The sequence below is a fragment of the Stomoxys calcitrans genome, chromosome 4, assembly GCF_963082655.1.
Source record: "Stomoxys calcitrans chromosome 4, idStoCalc2.1, whole genome shotgun sequence".
Taxonomy (NCBI): domain Eukaryota; kingdom Metazoa; phylum Arthropoda; class Insecta; order Diptera; family Muscidae; genus Stomoxys; species Stomoxys calcitrans.
Genome location: NC_081555.1, coordinates 183799627 through 183821081, shown reverse-complemented (window position 1 = coordinate 183821081; position 21455 = coordinate 183799627). Strand labels below are relative to the sequence as shown.

Here is a 21455-nt window from a genome sequence, read left to right as displayed (position 1 = left end):
ACAAAAAATCTTTTAATATTGAATTTAATAGATTTTATTTACACCCTTAGGATAATACGTTAATTGATTTTAAAATAACAGTTGGTCTGAACGACGGTGTGGTGATCTTATATATCCTTCCTATGGTCTTGGGTATAAAAAGTTGGTATTGATGTTTAATAACATTTTAATTATTGTCAAACTAAACTTGAGTTTGCAGCATACTTTATTTCTACTAAAAAGCCAACAAATGTAGGAATTGCTCAAATTCAGCCAATTCTTTTTTAGCAATTAACCGTTTTTTTTTTGATTTTTTTATTCAATTATATATTGAAAGCACTTTTTGTTTAAATACAGAGTAACAACATCGATTGGTAATCATGTTTGCGGTTAAAGCCAATTGAATTGAAACATCAAGTACTCAATACATGCAAAATAAAAAAGAGTTAAGAGGATTTTTTAGTTGTTGTATCTCCCAAAATGTACATGTACATGGATGTAAAGTGGTAAACACCCCATCGTTATGTCAATTTATTCACGCTTTTTTGGCTCTGTACCTGAGTTTTTAACTAAAATTCTCTGGTAATTCGCGTTGACACATTTAATCACAAAGTCATGGTAATTTAATTCAGAAAAGCTAAAAATAACATTTTATGGCGCTAGGGAAAACAAAAAATCGCACTATGCTACACTGGAAAAAAAACTATGCGATGCAAGAATATGTAACACAACGATTAATTGATGAACAAGTTATTAGGAAAATTCATAATCATATTGGCAAATGCATATTTGCCATGAACATTCCATTAAGGAACAGGGGAAAACTTCTCACATATCGATGATTTTCAACGCAATGATATGGGGCCTCCTTTTCATAGCCGTGTCCGTTTTACATGACATAGCACCTCACAAATGTCGGCAGCACCACCGCTGACATTTTTTTTCTGATGTTCACTCCAGGATTCGAATTCAGGCATTCAGCAACATAGGCGGACATGCTAGCCTCAGCGCTACGATGGCCATCCTCATTGGCGGATATAATTTTTAGTAATTTTGGGGCAAAGCGGACTAAAGATGAAACATTGGTTTGCTTGAAATCGTGATCTTCATAGCCTACCCAATGCTTTAATAGCAACCACATTTTACCTGAAACTTAAAAAATGTATGCTGCAATATGCACACATTGTAAGGTTTCTCTTAGGCAAACGAAGATTACTGGGTTATATGTTTTTATATGTGTGTGTGTGTGTTGCTGATACTAGATGTTCTTTTTGAGTTAGAGATCTTGGCGGTTGGTGGTTCACCTTTCTTACAGCGCTTGAAAAAAGGTACCCTAATATGATCTAATGTTCGTCTCAAAGAGGCATGCTTCCACCATTGCACAGTTTATTAATTAGTAAGTAGGTGGAAGCATGTTACCTTTTTGGGACATAAGATGAAACATTTTCGTAGCCTGCCCAATGCATTAATAGTAAACACAATTTGCCTCAAAGGTTTCCAAAGGGTTTTTGTTTTGCTTTATATTCTAAATAAAAATAAACCCTATTGGTTTCAGCTGGACGAAGAAATCCATCAACAAAATGAAACAACCGAAATAAAAAGTAGCGCAAAAACAACATTTTAATAACCTTAAAGCTTGGCAGTAAACAGAAAAAAGTAGGAGCGTGCTAAGTTCGGGCCGAATCTTATATACCCTCCACCATGGATCGCATTTGTAGAGTTCCATGTACGGTATCTCTTTTTAGGCAAATAAAGAATATTGAATAAGAATCGCGCCTTGTTGGGGCTCAGAAAGCAAAATCGGGAGATCGCTTTATTTGGGAGCTGTATCAAGCTATTGATCGATTTAGACCATATTAGACACGTATCTTGAAGGTCATGAGAGAAGCCGTTGTACAAAATTTCTCCCCAATCGGATAAGAATTGCGCCCTCTAGAGGCTCAAGAAGTAAAGATCCTAGATCGGTTTATATGGCAGCTATATCTGGTTATATACCGATTTGTGCCGTAATTAGCACAGTTGTTGGAAGTCATAACAAAACTCCTCATGCAAAATTTCAGTCAAATCGGATGAGAATTGCTCCCTATAAAGGCTCAAGAAGTCAAGACCCAAGATCGGTTTATATGGCAGCTATATCAAAACATAGACCGACTTAAACAACATTTAGCGCAGTTGGTGGAAGTGATACCAAAACACCACGTGCAAAATTTCAGTCAAATCGGACGAGAATAGCGCCCTCTAGAGGCTCAAGAAGTCAACACCCAAGATCGGTTTATATGGCAGCTATATCAGGTTACGGACCGATTTAAACCACACTTGGCACAGTTGTTGGATATCATAACAATCAACCTCGTGTAAAATTTCAGTCCAATAGGAAAAGAATTGCGCCCAATAGAGGCTCAAGAAATCAAGACCCAAGATCGGTTTATATGGCAGCTATATCAAAACATGAACCGATTTGGCCCATTTACAATCCCACACGACCTACACTAATAAGAAGTATTTGTGCAAAATTTCTAGCGGCTAGCCTTACTCCTTCGAAAGTTAACGTGCTTTCGACAAACAGGCGGACGGACGGACATAACTAGATCGAGATAAAATGTCACGACGATCAAAAATATATACTTTATGGGGTCTCAGACGAATATTTCCAGTAGATACAAACATAATGACGAAATTAGTATACCCCCATCCTATGGTGGAGGATATAAAAACTACAAATGATTGGTGCCAGAGAAGTTGAAAGGACTCGGGCTGGAGTGAATCCACAATTGTATCCCGACTCTTTCAAAATTTTGAATGGGATGTGTACAATCTCGTGAGGTTTCTATGATAGAAGTGGACTGTATTATTTCGGATTCTCACAGATTGTAAAACAGAAAAAAACCCAATATGAAAAGAACAAAAAAAAAGGTGAAGGTTTTACGTTTTAGTTGTTGTAGTTTTATTGGCAGCCTTTATCTTCTTACCGCTTCGGTGTTGTGATACCAAGTAAGTCTTAAGCTACAACTACTTAAGCGGGGAAGCCATTCTTATTTATATTCAGCAAGTGTAGACTTCAAAAGTACAATTTAACTCAAACATGGGAACTCTTAATTTGCTTGAGCAAAAGCTTTAATTTTTTCTAATATGTAAGAGTTCCCATCTTTCTTATTCTAAATAGGGTAAGGTCAAATAATTTCAAATCATTATAAATTGTAATATAATTCATTTTGGCAAATTCAGTACGCTCTTTAATAATAAAATTCAGTTGCTGTTAAACGAAGTTTAACATGGCGGGGCCTCTTGCGATGTCGCAACATTAATAATATCTAGCCCCCGAGATCACCCATCCAAACACAGTGCTTTGAGCTATAGGCATATGACTTGCTGTTTGGATAAGACCAGCCTTTAGCACCTTCGCTAGCTCATCGTTGCCAACCATAATATCGATGCTGACCGGATGATAGAAATGGGGATCGGCTAAATCAGGAAGGTGACTATAAGTATTTTCTAGTATCCTGTCCTGCACTTTTTCTGGAAGCGGTGAAGTAAATTTTGATTGTACCAATCCATGGATTTGTATTTTGACGGCACTGTCGTGAAACGATTGTAAATTAACCGTACAGTACTCTTTGTCATTCCTTTTTGTTGTCTGGAACTGATTGTTTTTTACAAATGACTTTAATATAACAGTCTCTGTTGCTCCTGAGTTTAATAAAATTCGGGTCTTGTTTGCTCCAACTATGGTTATTGCACGTGCCAACGCAGTTGGCATAAATACATGCTTCTTGGACCGTCCGCCAAGGCGTTGTCTTATTTGGTATCCTTCTGCTTGAGACTTTGGTTTCTGATGCGATGAATTGGCTTTGTGTGTTTTACTTTGGGTACGAGATGATAAAAATTCATGTGACGACTGTTTTTGGTATGAATATGGCTTGTTGCAGTGGGCTTGCTTTTTGGGCTCATTGGTACCATCAACGTGAAGTTTTGTATGGTGATTTCTGTTACACACTGCGCAAGCATTCCGAGAACGGCACCATTCCCTGGTATGAGACCCACAAAGGCAGTTAAAGCAATATCCCTTCTCCTTTGCCACCTTTACACGTTCTAAAACAGTCATTTTGTTGAAGATCAAACAAAACCGCAGGTGATGTCTGTCTTGGCAGACCTTGCATTTTTGGGAGCTACAATATGGTAAGAGTTAAGATAACATTGCTACAAGATTTTTGACTGAGTGTGAGTTGGTGTGAGATGTTATTGATTTTTTGGCAAAATGCAGAGTTTAACTAGTGGACGAGTCACAATTCCGTTTTGGGTGCGTACGTCCGCCACCCGAACCTTTAAATCCTTCCCAATATATACTCTGACCACACGCCCTAGTCTCCATTCTGTCGGCGGTAAATCATCGTCCCTAATAACAACCAGGTCGTGCTCATTTAAATTCGATTGCGCAGTCTTCCATTTATATCTCTTCTGTAACTCCGAAATATACTCATTCTTCCAACGTTTGGCAAAGTGAAGTTGTAAAACTTTAAGGCGTTGCCATCGATTAATTAAGGAAATGTTGTCGGTATGTTCCTCCGGAATTGCAACTAAAGGGGATCCTTTCAAGAAGTGCCCTGGTGTCAATGCCAACAATTCGGAAGGGGTTTCACTCATAGAAGAAATGGGTCGTGAGTTCAGAATGCCTTCAATTCGTATCAACAGAGTAGAAAACTCCTCAAAAGTAAACTTTAAATTTCCCGCCACTTTCTTCAAATGTGTTTTTACGCTTTTCACCCCCGCTTCCCACAATCCACCCATATGGGGTGCCTGGGGGGGAATAAAATGCCAGGAAAACCCGTGAATATTGTACTTATCTACTAAGTCTTTCTCCGCAGTTTTCAAGAAACTTTTGTATTCATTCCTAAGTATACGATTTGCACCAACGAAATTTGTGCCATTGTCAGAAAAAACTTTTGCTGGATAACCCCTTCTACCAACAAAGCGGTCAAACGCGGCTAAAAATGCCTCAGAAGAGAGGGCAGAACACGTCTCCAAGTGTATGGCTCGCGTGGCCAAGCAAACAAAAATCACTGCATATCCTTTCACCAATTTAGCATTTCGCAATTTGGACGTCTTGATCTCAAACGGTCCTGCGAAATCTACGCCCGTATTCGTAAAGGGAGGTGAAAATACACATCTTTCCGGAGGTAGAGCCGCCATAATTTGGCTATGAACCCTATGCTTATATATCGTGCATATTTTACATGTTCTTATACAATGTCTTACTGCGTTCTTTAGACGGATAACATAGAATTCTTGACGTATAGATCGCAGCATACTTTGATGCTCGGCATGCATTAGTATCTTATGCGTAAAGTCAACCAGCAATTTACAAAACCTAGATTTCTCAGGAAGTATGATAGGGTGCCTCTCATTGAAACTTAGATCTGCATTTGATAATCTTCCGTTGACTCGTAAAAGTCCACCTTTGTCCAAGAATGGATTTAACGTCAACAATCTGCTCTTTGTATTAATCGGTAAATCTGATGTCAAACAATTATATTCCGCTGGAAAATATGCACGTTGTGCAATCATAACAGCACGGTATTTAACGAAACTAATTTCTTCTGACGTGATCAGTTCACTCGAGCTTGTGAAATATACTTGTTTTCGACACCTCCGGATAAATCGAAACATGTGAGCTAAAACCCGTAGGGCTCGACTGTATGAAGAGAATCTTTCCAAAATATCCTCCTGCTTTGTGAGGGTTTGAAATATATTCGTTTTCTTCTCTAAACTGTGTTGTGGTACTACTGGTTGTTGTGGCCAAGTGGACATATCCTTTATAAGCCATTCAGGACCCTGCCACCAAAGCTTATTCTCCTTAAGCTCTAGTGCAGTGCAACCTCGAGTTCCCAAATCAGCAGGATTGTCACCACTACTCACATGGAGCCAACTCGCGTTACCGACGTGATCTATAATTCTAGACACCCTATTTGCGACATAGGTTTTCCATTGATAAGCAGGTTTACTTAACCAGGCTAATGTGATCGTAGAATCACACCATAAGAAGATATTTTGCGGTTCAAAACTCAAATGCTCACATGTCGATTTTAAGAGACGAGCCAATAAAACGGCTCCACAAAGCTCCAATCTCGGCAAACTTATTGTCTTTAATGGGGCAACCTTGCTCTTTGAAACCAGTAGGTGAGAGGACATTTCGTTCTTAGATATCAAAACTCGAATATATAGACACGCGCAATACGCCTTTTCTGATGCATCGCAGAATCCGTGTATTTGAATAGCCTTCCTTGGCGTATATCCAACCCAACGAGGTATCCTGATATCTGGAATAGCTGAAAAGTTGCCTATAAATGTATACCATTTTTCTAGCGATTGTGGTTTCACCTTCTCGTCCCAGTCTGTACCGTCGATCCAAAGTTGCTGTAAAAGCATTTTTGCTGTTATTATTATCGGTGCTAACCAACCTGCAGGGTCAAACAGCTTGGCTACGATTGAAAGAATTGATCGCTTCGTAATGTGTTCGGTAGGAATTTTAATGTCGTAGACATTGTAGTAAAATGCATCCATCATTGCATTCCATCGGATTCCAAGTGTTTTTGTTTCACTGGAATCTTCAAATTTCAAAAAATCTTCATCTAACAAATCTTCTCGTGAAACGGTTTGTAAAATGTCAAAATGATTGGCAGTTATCTTTTTCAAAGGAAATCCTGCGGAGGACAATAGATCCACAAGCTCCGCTAAGTTATGTTTGGCTTCTTCTATAGAATGGCCACCCGACAAAACATCATCCACATATATCTCATTTCTAAGTATTTCGGAAGCAGCTGGATGACTATCTTTTGAATCTGTACTGAGCTGTAACAAAGTTCTGATGGCTAGGTACGGTGCACAATTAACCCCAAACGTTACGGTTTTAAGTGCAAAGTCTTGTACGGGTTCGGTCTGGGATTTCCTGAAAAGGCATCTCTGATATTGTTGATCCTGTTCATCGATCAATATCTGACGGTACATTTTTTGAATATCGCCATTAAAAACGTATTGGAAATACCGCCATCGTAGAATGACGTTCATTAAATCATTTTGAAGTGTCGGCCCTGTATACAGTACGTCATTGAGTGACAAACCATTACTTGTCTTCTTGGAGGCATTAAAAACGACTCGTACTTTCGTCGAAGTCCTCTCTGGTTTTACAACCGCATGATGCGGTAGATAGAATGACCTACATGAGTAATTGTCACATAATTCGTCTCCCGGGACTGCGGTCATATGACCTAGCGTAATATATTCCTCAAGAACTCGAGTATATTCTTCGGAGAGAGCTGGAGAATTCCATAAAGTTCTTTCCATTCGAAAAAATTGGCCCAAGGCCGATCTTCGTGATGACCCTATCGATATTTCCTGTGGAAATTCTTTCTTAAAAGGTAAACGGACCACGTACCTTCCGTCCTCTCGCCGTACAGTAGTTTTAATATAAATTTTCTCGCATTCCATATCCTCTTCCGATTCTTGAGGCTCTTCCGGGACCTCCTCACTTTCCCAAAATTTTCTCACTTCATCATTGAGGGAGCTTGTCGAGTGACTGGCCCAAGCAGCAAATGTTGTTATACATCTGGAACTTTGTGGACCGCTTATATACCATCCAAACTCCGAATCCTGAGCCAACAAATTTCCGGAAATGTTCCTCTGAACCCCATTTTTTAAAATGCAAGGAAGAATATCGCTTCCGATTAGCATATCAACTCTTGAAGTTTTATAAAACAATGGATCCGCCAACTCAAGTTTATCCAATCCTTCCCAGTCGTCAATTTGGTGTGTTGAAGATGGCATGAGATGGTTTAGATTCGAGATAACTATTGCCGTAGTTTGTAAAGCAAAGCTAGTTTTCCTAGACTTCAATTTCAAATTGCATACCCTTGAAGAGGTTTCCAGTAATGCACCCCCGAGACCTGATATCTTTGTAAAAGATTTCCTTGTCGGGATGCCCAATTGGGTGATTATCCTGCTGGCTATAAATGTTTCTTGAGAACCCTGATCTAGAAATGCACGTATCGTAAAGCAGTTTCCCAGGTATTCCAAGTCAATCAATGCAGTAGGAAGAATTGTTCCCTGTCCGGATTCCGAAAAGTTCAGATGTACTTCATCCATCGTTTGATGAGATGAACATGGTTCATCTTCTTCTTGCGTAGCAAGGTGGAAAGTAGAAGGATTTTTGTTGGCGTTTCGGTTTCCTTGAGATTGAGGTCTAGCGTTGGTAGCCTCTGGATGTAGTAACGTATGATGTGCCTTATTACATTCCTGACACAACTTCTTGTTCCTACAGTTAGCAACAGTATGTCCGTACCATAAGCAATTCTCGCATACTTTGTTATCTGAAATGAATTTTCTTTTCTCCGTGAGAGACATTGACTTAAATTCTGAACATTGCCGTAAAGCATGGTTTTCTTGACAAATGCGACAAGGTCGATACGTAGTATCTGATTTGACGAGATAATTTTGTGATTTTGGAGAGTTCGTTAGGGTATTCGAACTCGGTCTTCGGACATCATTAATTGATTCCAAAAGATCCAGTCGGTTTGAAATAAACTCGTTGAGTCTATCCCAACTTGGCATCTCCTTATGATTCTGAATCGAGCTCTCCCAAGCTGATAATGTCTCTTGTGGCAATTTGGAGGAAACCCAAAAAACCAAAATGGGATCCCAGGAAATAGTTGACACATTATAAGACCTCAAAATGGCCAAACAATTGTTTATGGTAAACTGAAGACTTCGTAGACTCTTACTTTTCTCAGAAGAAACAATTTCAAGATCAAAGATCTTTCTAAGTTGATGATTGATCAAAATACGCTTATTTTCGTATCTTTCCTTTAAAGCTTTCCAGGCCAACTCATAGTTGGAATTGGTAAGAGAAAATCCCTTCACAATCTGATTAGCCTCCCCACGAGTTTTCGCTCTCAGATGGAACAGTCTTTGAGCGGGTGACAATTTCGGGTGATTACCGTAAATGGCAGAGAACATGTCTCTAAAGCTAGGCCACTTGTCATATCCCCCGCTAAATATCTCCGTATCGCAAGGTGGAAGTTTTAAAGAATACGCAGACTGGTCAGGCAATACGTCCTGTTGTCCTTTATTTTCGACTGCTTGTGATTTTGCCAATTTCTGTCTTTCTATGAAAAGAAGGTCCATAATAGATGCCTTGCACTCTTTATAAGCCTTACACGTGCTTCCGAATTTCGAATGTGTTGATATTCGTTCCTGCTCCGTCTTCACTGAAGTCTCCGAAGTCATCTCAGACTCATAGACGTCCAACAAGCGTCGCCATCTACGCTCTAAGTCCTCCAATTCGACCTCCAAACTGGAGATAGTGTGTTCCTGTATTGGGATATTAGCGAACGCGGCGCACAGTGTGACCACTTGGTCAGAATAAAATATAAATCCTGTTGAACTCATGTTCTGGCCTATTTTGACTTAATGTCAGACCAGTTTACTGTATCCAGAACGAAATTCTAAGTGAGCTCTTGTATGTCGAAAATTATCCAAGATTTGGGGTTATAAAATCAGTTCATATAATTTTGTTCCTTTGCATGGCACAAGCTCAAGAAGCTCCTTGCCAGATAGTAGAGGCCAATGTAAAATTTCACCAGAATCCGTGCCACAAAAGTCTCGATTAAGACTCTCTTACAAATTATCACGTTCAATAAGCTTAGCTCTGCAAATGAAATATCCAGCAACACAATTTATAACCAAAGGCGTCCTCAATGGTCCCAATAAAAGGTACCATATCCGGGTTTATGGCATTCAGTCATGTACGTGCCAAATCCCGTGTATTTCGAAATCTCACACAATTCCGATTTCAAGGCCGAATAATCGATAAACCCATTGTCAAAACTGTGTATGGATGGATTTGCTATATATGTGTGCAATATGTGTGTGTGCAATATGTGTGTGTGCAATATGTGTGTGTGCAATATATGTGTGTGCAATATGTGTGTGTGCAATATGTGTGTGTGCAATATGTGTGTGTGCAATATGTGTGTGTGCAATATGTGTGTGTGCAATATGTGTGTGTGCAATATGTGTGTGTGCAATATGGGTGTGTGCAATATATGTGTGTGCAATATGTGTGTGTGCAATATATGTGTGTGCAATATGTGTGTGTGTAATATGTGTGTACATGTATACGCATGTACGCTTGTATATGTCACCTAAATCACCTCAATTACAATGCAAAACGATCCGGATTTAGATATATCGAGATCATTCAAGCCACAACAATCTTTTTTTTTTTCTAAAGTGAATTTTCCGCAAAGTTCACAGTAAACAAGGAAATTTCTGCTAGTGTATTACGCTGGGTATAAATTATGTGTCGCAATAAACATTCCGATTATAGAAAAAGGATAAAAGACAAATGTGAAATATAAAGCATTTCCTAGTTGATATAACCAGAACCAATACATCATCCAAAGAGACCCACTTCGCATACATTCCTATGTGACGTTACTATACCCCATGCAAATGTTATGGCCGTTCATAATAGTTTAACATACAGAATTTCCATTCTGATTTCCACAAGCCACCTTAGTCCCAAATAAACGAACTCGCATCTCTGTGCTACGTACTCAAAATCTCAATAGAAACAAATACCAAAGTACATAGCTTATACTAAATCGTGGCCATCTCATTCCTCTTTGCGTGGTCATAATAATTACAATTACAGCTAAGATAAGTGCTAGGCAGTTTAAGGATTTAGCCTCTTTCAATCCAGCCTTTCTATGCTTATATGAGACTGGACGCGTTCAATGCTGGGCTAATTAGCACACGAATCCCATTAATCAAGTCTCAAATCAGAATGTGTATTCAGCTAAATTCCCAATTGCAATGTAATACAGTATAAGTGCAGACTTCAACTACTAGATCTTATATGAAGGTTCAGCTATAGCGTCTCAAACCTGGGTACTTGACACCCCAGAACTTCACCAAAATTACGTAAATAACTACCGTACCATATAATATATAAAGTAATTCTCACCTTCATTCCCTATGATCGTTCTCGGTTGCTCTGCTTCTTAAGATGTTGTATCTATGTACGGCCGAATCCTATCTTCTATTCGGTATGTCTAACAACAATCGATTAACGTCGTCATCGAATGTCATCGATGCTGCGCACATATGTCATGTAAATGTGTAAATTCCAACAACACAAACTATAATACCGTGCCAACATGCATGCCAACAAATATGCACGAATGTATGTACCGCTGTTCCAAGCCTGTACTTAAATATTCCGACCAGACAAATGACACCACATGGCCGCCACTATCTAATACCAATCTCTTCGTCATTAGCAATCACATCCAACCTGTCGTGTATCATATTCCTCCAATCAAGGCCGTAGAAGCTCAAATTAATGGGAATTCATACTTTAGCAATAAATGCTATATGATCTATCTCACAGACTAAACTTTTTCAATATTCACTTCTCGTGGCACAATTCTCTATTCCCGATAAAAATATTATTTATCCAATAAGCACAGTCGTTAAGAAAATCTTCATAAAACAAAAGCGAAATTGTAATGACATGTGCCCGTACAGGTCCCCTAGTCATCAACGCCGAACAAGATAAAGAGAGGTCTATGTAAATGCAACTGATTTGAGACCATGTACAGCACTAACAGCGCGCTCTCCGCTCTCTCACCTAGAGTGCAAAGCCACCACTTTCAGCAGTAGAAATTATGTATGTATAATGTACATAATAATGTGACGTAGTTATGTATTAACCAGGTAAGCATATGCCCATTCGATTCTTATTTGAACTTTTGCAATGAGCTTTTAATCCCAGATATTATTGACAAATGAAAATAAATTATTCGGGTTGCCGTAGAACAACCGATATTCAAATGCCTTGTATTCCAATTAAAAGACCCAAAAACACCTCAACTCACACTTCATCAAATAGACTTGTAACAAAATCTTAACATACCTTTTGTTGTTGTTGTTCATTACTCTTGCGTAATATTCGGCCTATAAATTCCAAAATTTCGTGAAGATTTCTTTCCTTTTTAAATTTAATATTCGCAGTTCCTCGTGGAGGCTCGTAAGGACCATGTACAATCTCGTGAGGTTTCTATGATAGAAGTGGACTGTATTATTTCGGATTCTCACAGATTGTAAAACAGAAAAAAACCCAATATGAAAAGAACAAAAAAAAAGGTGAAGGTTTTACGTTTTAGTTGTTGTAGTTTTATTGGCAGCCTTTATCTTCTTACCGCTTCGGTGTTGTGATACCAAGTAAGTCTTAAGCTACAACTACTTAAGCGGGGAAGCCATTCTTATTTATATTCAGCAAGTGTAGACTTCAAAAGTACAATTTAACTCAAACATGGGAACTCTTAATTTGCTTGAGCAAAAGCTTTAATTTTTTCTAATATGTAAGAGTTCCCATCTTTCTTATTCTAAATAGGGTAAGGTCAAATAATTTCAAATCATTATAAATTGTAATATAATTCATTTTGGCAAATTCAGTACGCTCTTTAATAATAAAATTCAGTTGCTGTTAAACGAAGTTTAACAGGATGATCTTTTAGATATATATAAGAAAGTGTTTGAAATTTCATCAATATATTGGATTAGAAGTAGATACTGGCAAAGGTGTATGGAGGGTTAGGTTAGGCAGCCATGTTGGCCAGACTAAGGCCCATTGTGATTCCTCATCTTCCCTCTTCTCCTTCCAATGAATTTACTTCACAAAGCTAACCTCCGTTAACGTTCTTTCTTCTGCAATCCGGATGAAAAGGCAAACGCCTTGATCCTGCAGGGACTTTCGCCTCTCAGTTCTTTTGGTGTCTGAAAGTAAAAGGAACCCAATGTCCGGTTTCCACTTTGACATAAAGCAGGGCATTGGCAAAGAAAGGGAAAGCTGTCCTACGATGCGTCGATCTCATGACACTACCGACAGATGTCATCATTTGCAATACCAATATGAGACATATGGTTACATACTTTATTATGCCCTGTTATAGTTCGAATAAATATACTCATATTTGCTTTTCCATTGACAACAAACTATCTATGTTCGATTTCGAGTGTTTATCCCATAGATGCTTTGTTTGTTCACATACGGCTTTTGAAGTCCAGCCATTTAACCATGTATACCAATAACGTTCCTTAATTCGATGGGAAATTTTCGATAATGGTGGATATACATCCAATATAGGTGTATGGTATATTCCTTTCCCCAATATTTGTGACATCAACCATTGCCACCTTCTTGGATCAACTCAAAGAATAAATATTTCCTTGAATTATCTCTTAGATAAGAAAGTCGTTAAATACAGTCACACCATAATTCATTTTAATTTCTTAGCGAAATGAATAGTGGTGGAAAAGTTCAAGCAGACTTTTCTACCGTTAATAGTTTTCACACAAAAACGCTTGGCCACATGTGATTTAAAGGTCTTCATGAAGCTTTAAAAATCAAGACATGCGTTTCGAATGTATTCCAATGCATACAAAACCATTCCATATTCGATAACTTTGCGACTGGAGGACACTATGTGCAGATACCAAGAAATTTGCATAAATGACGAGATTTAGTTCTGGTTTTTCCATTTCTTCCAATAGTTTGCTTTGTTATTTATGGTAGAGTGCAACCACATGAACCCATGAAAAATATGCACAAACACTAAGGTCTCGCATAACAGCTGCTGACAAAACTTACGCAAACCTCTGTGTGACCTCTGGAAATGTAAACCTTCTGGTGGGTTACCACTTAATGGGCAATATGCACCTCTGGCGAAAATTTGATTTCTATAAGAAATGCATTGACATATTCCAAGCGAAAACACCACCTCCAAAATGTCAGGCTTATCGAGTTTTAATTGCGCTCTCCAGAGGCTCAAAAAGTCAAATTGGGAGATCGGTATATATGGCAGCTATATCAGGTTATATACCAGTTTAGACCATACTTAGAACAGTTGTTGGAAGTCATAACAAAACGGCATATGCAAAATTTCAACCATATTGGATAAGAATTTCGTCCTCCAGAAGCCCAAGAAGTCTAATCGGAAGATCGATTAATATGGCGGCTATATCAGGATATAGACTGATTTAGACTATACTTAATACAGTTGTTGAAAGTCAAAATAAAAAATTTCAACCTAATCGGATAAGAATTGCGTCCGGTAGCTATATCAGGTTATGGACTGATATAGACTATACTTGGCACAAATATTGAAAGTCATGCCAGAACATTTCGTGCAAAATTTCAGCCTAATCGAATAAGAATTGCGCCCTTTAGAAGCTCAAGAAGTCAAGACCCAAGGTCGATTTAAATGGCAGCTATATCAAAACATGGACCAATTTGGCCCATTTATAATCCCAACTGACCTACATTAATTAGAAGTATTTGTGCAGAATTTCAAGCGGATTACTCCTTCGAAAGTTAGCGTGCTTTAGACAGACGGACGGACGGACATGGCTAGATCGACTTAAAATGTCATGACATTCATGAATATATATACTATATGGGTATTAGAAGCCTATTTCGAAGTGTTGTAAACGGAATGACGAAATTAGTACACCCCCGATCCTATGGTGAAGGGTATAATTAAAACGTTTTATTTCAGCATATATGTGGTTTATGGCCAAAAATGATTAAAATTCGGCCAAAATTATAAATCGATGTTTGTCGCCGTCTTGAAGTCTATACTCTTTTCCAGTGAAGACAGATTGTCTTGGCTGTAACCGAAACTTTTGTTTAAGGTGGGTACTCCACTTAAGGCCGGTATGCACCTCAAACAAAATTTTCGTTCCCATAAATGCATTGACATGACCTAAGCGAAATATACGGCTTGCTTTATGTTACAGGGTGACATTGAAGGAATTGAATATTGTTTTGTTTTAATGCAAGAAAACTATTGCTTGGTCATATTTTGCACCACATTACGGATTAATTTCCACAAAATAACGCTTTAGGCATATTAGACGGACACGCTGACCTAAAATAAAGCAGAGTGAAAACACTTAGATTTCACAAATAGTAATACATAAGAGTGAGGGTACCCAGATCTTCATAATGTGCTGATCTGATAATGTGCATAGGTGATACCCGATAGTGGCGATGTACTGTGGGCAAAATCGCCAATCTAGCGCCTCAAAACTTATTTTTTAACTTGTTATTATCGGAAAAAAAGGATCTCAGTGGATCACTAACATTCCACTGACCTTAAATATCGATTCTACAACAGCTGTTAGCTGTCAAACACGACATATGTTTCAGCCGGAGCGCACCTAGCATTAACGTGTGTTTTTTGTTCATCGCCAAAAAGTCTATAAATTTTATGTGAATTAACTGAACAACTATTTGCGTTTTTTTTATACCCACCACCGAAGGATGAGGGTATATTCATTTTGTCATTCCGATTTCAACACATCAAAATATCGATCTCCGACCCTATAAAGTATATATGTTCTTGATCAGCATAAAAATCTAAGACGATCTGGCCATGTCCGTCCGTCTGTCTGTTGAAATCACTCTACAGCCTATAAAAATAGAGATATTGAGCTAAAACTTTGCACAGATTCTTTTTTTGTCTATAAGCAGGTTAAGTTCGAATATGAGCTATATCGGACTATATCTTGATATAGCCCCCATATAGACCGATCGGCCGATTTAGGGTCTTAGGCCCATAAAAGCCTCAGTTATTATCTGATTTTGCTGAAATTTGGGATAGTGAGTTGTGTTAGGCCTTTCGACATCCTTCCCCAATTTGGCTCAGATCGGTTCAGATTTGGATATAGCTGTCGTATAGACCAATCCTGTGATTTAGGGTCTCAGGCCCATAAAAGCGACATTTATTATCCGATTTTGCTTAAATTTGGGACTGTGAGTTGAGTTGGGCCCTTCGATATCCATCGTTAATTTGGCTCAGATCGGTCCAGATTTGGATATAGCTGCCATATAGACCGATCCTGAGATTTAGGGTCTTAGGCCCATAAAAGCCACATTTATTATCCGATTATGTTGAAATTTGGGACAGTGAGTTGTGTTAGGCCCTTCGACATCCTTCGTCAATATGGCTCAGATCAGTTCAGATTTGGATATAGCCCCCATATAGACCGATCGGCCGATTTAGGGTCTTAGGCCCATAAAAGCCTCATTTATTATCTGATTTTGCTAAAATTTGGGATAGTGAGTTGTGTTAGGCCTTTCGACATCCTTCACCAATTTGGCTCAGATCGGTTCAGATTTGGATATAGCTGCCATATAGACCGATCTCTTGATTTAAATTCTTGGCCCCATAAAAGGCACATTTATAATCCGATTTCACTGAAATTTGACACAGTGACTTATGTTAGGCTTTCGACATCCGTGTCGTATATGGTTCAGATCGGTTTATTTTTAGATATAGCTACTAAAAAAACCAACATTTTGTTATACACAATTGAACAATGACTGGTACTTATTAGTATTTGGTCCATATCGGAACATATTTCGATATAACTGCTATGGGATATTAGGAATGCAATTTTCACCGGATTTTGAAGAAAGGTGGTTTATATATATATACCCAAGTTGGTGGGTATCCAAAATTCGGCCCGGCCGAACTTATCGCCTTTTTACTTGTTTGTTCATTATCAAAAATCTATAAATTTTATGTGAATTTAGTGAACAACTATTTGCGTTATTTTTTGATAGTGGTATCTATTAGCCAAAAAAACATTGTGACCTTTCCACAAACTTTGTAGAAAACATTTATGTTAAAGTAGCTTATATTAAAAATGCAAAAAAAGAAACAAAATTTACTTCCATGGACAGGAACTTGAGGGATTTAAGGGGCCTCGCGCTAGATTTGTTGTTATACATTACTGTGTTGTCTTGTGATTGTTTTAATGTATGAATCATCTAAGCCCACCTGCTACTCCACGAGATATATGGGAGTTACCCCAGGTAATAGACCGATTTAGATCATGCATGGCGCAGATGTTAGAAGGTCGTAGGAAAAGTCATTGTAGAAAATAATAGCCAAATCGGAAAATAATTGCTCCCTTTAGGGGCTCAAGAGTTAAATTCGATGGTTCGGTTTATATGGGTCCTACATCCAATTCTGAACCAGTATGGCTCATTTGCAATCTTCCAGCCTTAATCATTCGAACTCTATCGTGTTTTCTGCAGACAGACGGGCAGACGGAAGGATATTGGTGGATCGACTTAGAACATTAAGACTTTCAAGAATATAGACACCTTACATTCATTCGACCTCTATCGTGTTTTCTGCAGACAGACAGGCAGACGGAAGGACATTGCTAGTTCTACTCAGAACAATACACCTTAAAGCGTCGCAGATCAATATTTCGAGGTGTCACAAACGGAATGACTATGGATGTATGTATTAAAACAACATTTAAACTGCTGCAAATTGCACACAAAAACAAAAAAAATTAAAAATAATTGTTTTTAATTTTTTGTACCTTAATCTTTTTTCAACCAAAAAAAGTTAATAACATCAATACAGAAACACCGATACATGAGTTTGCCAGATTTTTAATCATATGTACTGAAATAAAACTTTTTTATACCCTCCACCATGGGTGGATGGGGGTATGCTTATTTCGTCATTCTCTTTGTAACACCTCGAAATATGCGTCTGAGACCCATAAAACACATATATTCATGATCCTCATGACATTTTAATTCAATCTAGCCATGTCCGTCCGTCTGTCAATCCGTCCGTCTGTCGGTCGAAAGCACGCTAACTTTGGAAGCAGTAAAGCTAGCCGCTTGAAATTTTGCACAAATACTTTTTGTTAGTGTAGGTCGGTTGGGATTGTAAATGGGTCAAATCGGTCTATGGTTTGATATAGCTGCCATATAAACCATTCTTGGGTCTTCACCTCTTGATCCTCTAGAGGGCTCTGAAATTTTGCACGTGGTATCACTTCCAACACCTGTGTTAAGTGCGATTCAAATCGGTTCATAATATGGTATAGCTGTCATATAAACTGATCTTGGATCTTGAATTCTAGAGCACGCAATTCTCATTCGATTTGGCTGAAAATTTGCATGAGGTGTTTTGTTATGACTTCCAATAACAGTGCTAAGTATGGCGTAAATCAGTACATAACCTGATATAGCTGCCATATAAACCGATCTGGGATCTTGACTTCTTGAGCCTCTTAAGGGCGCAATTCTCATCCAATTTGGAAGAAATTTTGTACAACGGCTTTTCTCATGATCTTCAACATACGTGTCTAATATGGTCTGAATTAATCAGTAGCTTGATACAGCTCTTATATAAACCTATCTCCCGATTTTTGCTTCTTGAGCCCCTACAAGGCGCAATTCTTATCCGAATGAACTGAAAAATTACACAATGACTTCTACAATGTTCAGCATTCATTTATAGTCCAAATCGGACTATAACTTAATATTGCTCCAATAGCATAACAGTTCTTATTCAATAATCTTGTGTTTGCTTAAAAAGGGATACCGCGCATAGAACTCGACAAATGCGATCCATGGTGGAGGGTATATAAGATTCGGCCTGGTCGAACTTAGCACGCTCTTACTTGGTTCTTTTTCAAGTTTTTTGCCGGTTAAGGCGAATATCATTATTTTATAATTCTCATATTATTTCTCTTTCGAGACGAGATTTTTATGATCGAATTATTTTGCAATGGAAAAGTAAAGCTAGCTAAAGATACCACAACACGTAGTTGCTAGAAACAATTTCGTATTGCCTATTTCATCCTGTTACGCACAAAAAATTGTATATGAGCTGCGTAACTGCCAACGAAATTATTGGTAACGGTATTGAAACCGGAAATTAGGTTAGGATATGTCAATGAATTTTTTATGGCAACTATTGAAGCGAAATGATGCTTTCTTCAACCAATGCCATTTATGGCGCAAATTGAGACACGAGTGTAGCTTATCAACTTTCCCCATCTGATCCTAAGCTAAACCAAATGCAAATTTCAAATTGATTTGAAATATGTGTTGTTGAATTGTTGCATTGCAAACACTTCCCCTTTCGTCCGACCATATGCATTCATATTTACATTTCAATAAATTTCTACTTATGTTTCTGTCACATGGCATACTCAAACACTCACACTAAAAATGCACACATGTGTATGTACATTCACTCGGCCAATCAAAATCTCTCCAATGCTCATAGCTTTGTGCAAGGACCTGTTACTACATGTTCAAGGTTCGAATAAACCCAAGGCAAAGCAGGACCAACCACCCTCTTTTTCTGATTTTTTTGTAAAACAGGAATTCAATCATTGCATTTTTATGGTTTAATCGCTCAAAGTGGCCATAAAATGCATTTACATATGTATGCATTTTAAACACATACATAATTACATACATACCCGTACATATGTACGTAGGCAACCGACAACTACAATTGTGCAAATCCATAAATGTTTGTAAGGATCTTGATAAGATATATGTGCGAAATTGTGTTTTTGCATGCGAAACATACTTGCAAGTGAATTTGAATGGGGAAAAAAACAACAAGAGTACATGTGTATGTACGAAGATTGCCCTCCTAAAGAATACTGCCTTAAGCTGTGAACCTTGTAGCAATTTGTCTCGGAGAATAAAGTGAGCGAAAGTGTGGTGTGTGTGTGTATGTGTGTGTGTGAGTGTATTTCATTCTAGAATAATAATCTCTAATAATATTTTGTGTGTAACCACTTTTTATACATGTAAATGGTTTTACAGGGTCGCACAAAAAGCACCACCTCAAGTTGGAACAACATCTCAAAAACTAGACTGCAATAAATACACTTCAATAGAACTCATTTCATTTAACATCGGGACAAGATATGAGCGGAATAAAATCCATCCATCCAACTTTCTTTACGATGAAGTGGTACCTGTAAGAGTCCTTAAGACCTTTAACAGATTTATCTAACAGTGGTTTTGTCGCACTTTATGTTCCACTTTTAGGCCTGGAGGCATTACGGCACTCCCTTGTCAAGATGTGACACTGAATTCAAGTGGCATTGGTCCTTTTGACCAGATCGATCTCATGACTTTGGTCGCCTTTGAATCATTGGTTTTGAAGCGTTCGATTTATGGAAGCGATATCTAATACTGATTCTTATTTCTTATTGTGAATGAGTAGGAAATAAAGGAAAATCGGTTAAAAATTCTAATAACAACAGCTCTATAAGTGCAAATCAAGCGACGCGTTTAGCTATTATCTCTTTAGCAACACTGGTTTAAAAAGCTCACGCACGTTTCGTGTTCTGTTTCACTGTCAAACACCTTCAGTTTGGTCAATAACTTAACCATGAATCGAACAACGCTTGCAAATTAATTAATTTTATTATCAAAAGCCTGCTCTTTTAAGAAAGTTTATCGCGCGCTTCTTCCATTCCATCGACAAAGCTCATTTTTGGCTCAATGGGTACATAAATAAGCAGAATTGTCGATTTTGGAGTGAAGATGAGCCAGAAGCATAGCAAGAGCTGTCAATGCATCCAAAAAAAGTTACAGTTTGGTGCGGTTTATGGGTTGGTGGCATCATTGGACCGTACTTCTTCAAAGATGATGCGAATCGTAACGTAACTGTGAATGGTGAGCGCTACCATGAGATTATATCAAAAATGCAAGAACTTGACTTGCATGACATGCGGTTTCAACAAGACGGTGCCACATGCCACACAGCATGCAAAACAATGGACTTTTTGAGAGGCAAGTTCGGGAAACATTTTATTTCACTTTCGGAACCGGTCAATTGGCCGCCTAGATCTAGCGATTTAACGCCTTTAGGCTATTTTTTGTTGGGCAAAGTTAAAGCTTAATTGACGCATTGGAAGACAACGTTGAAGCATTTATTCGTGAGATACCGGCCGAAATGTTGGAAAGAGTATGCCAAAATGGGACTAAGCGGATGGACCATTTGATGCGCAGTCACGGTCAACATTTGCATGAAATAATCTTCAAATATTAAATTATATGGACAGTACTATCGATTCAAATAAAGATTTCATGAATTTTTCTGATTTTGATGTGTTGCTTTTTGAAAAACTTTCCTATAGCTCTTTAAAAAACAACCTTTAGAAGCTATATCCTAATCTAAACCGATTTTCATAAAATTCACTAGGAATTCCAACGGTCATAAGAGAGTGGAATGTGCCAAAAAATTTGTTAAAAAACTTAGCACATGAAAATTGGATAACTTCAGCTCAATATCCCAAATTTCAGCTCAATATCTCAATTTTTTAAAGCTCTAGAGTGATTACAACAGACGGACGGACAGACACACGAATATCGTTAAAACGTCTAGAATTTTAAGACGTTCCGAAATATATTGGGTTGCCTAAAAAGTAATTGCGGATTTTTTAAAAGAAAGTAAATGCATTTTTAGTAAAACTTAGATTTTGTTCGATAACCTTTTGGCATCTTCCTGGCAAATTTAGTATTCCACGCTCATAGAACTTCTGGCCTTTATCTGCAAAAAACTGAACCA

The 21455-nt window shown here is 38.1% G+C and overlaps 1 protein-coding gene across 4 annotated transcripts; it reads right to left on the bottom strand.

The window, feature by feature from the left end:
* Positions 1 to 2899: 2899 nt before the first annotated feature.
* On the bottom strand, positions 2900 to 12514 carry LOC131997188 (uncharacterized). Of its 4 annotated transcripts, none has more exons than XM_059367704.1 (3): positions 12191 to 12514; positions 11948 to 12091; positions 2900 to 4145 (listed from the first exon to the last, which is right to left on the bottom strand). In XM_059367704.1, the coding sequence occupies exons 2-3, from the start codon at positions 11965 to 11967 to the stop codon at positions 3281 to 3283; spliced, it is 885 nt and encodes a 294-aa protein (XP_059223687.1). In that variant the 5' UTR covers positions 11968 to 12091; positions 12191 to 12514; the 3' UTR covers positions 2900 to 3280. The 4 variants fall into 4 exon arrangements, with proteins under 4 accessions (XP_059223687.1, XP_059223689.1, XP_059223688.1 ...); XM_059367706.1 differs by having other exon boundaries at positions 12234 to 12514; XM_059367705.1 differs by lacking the exon at positions 12191 to 12514 and having other exon boundaries at positions 11948 to 12179.
* Positions 12515 to 21455: the final 8941 nt, after the last annotated feature.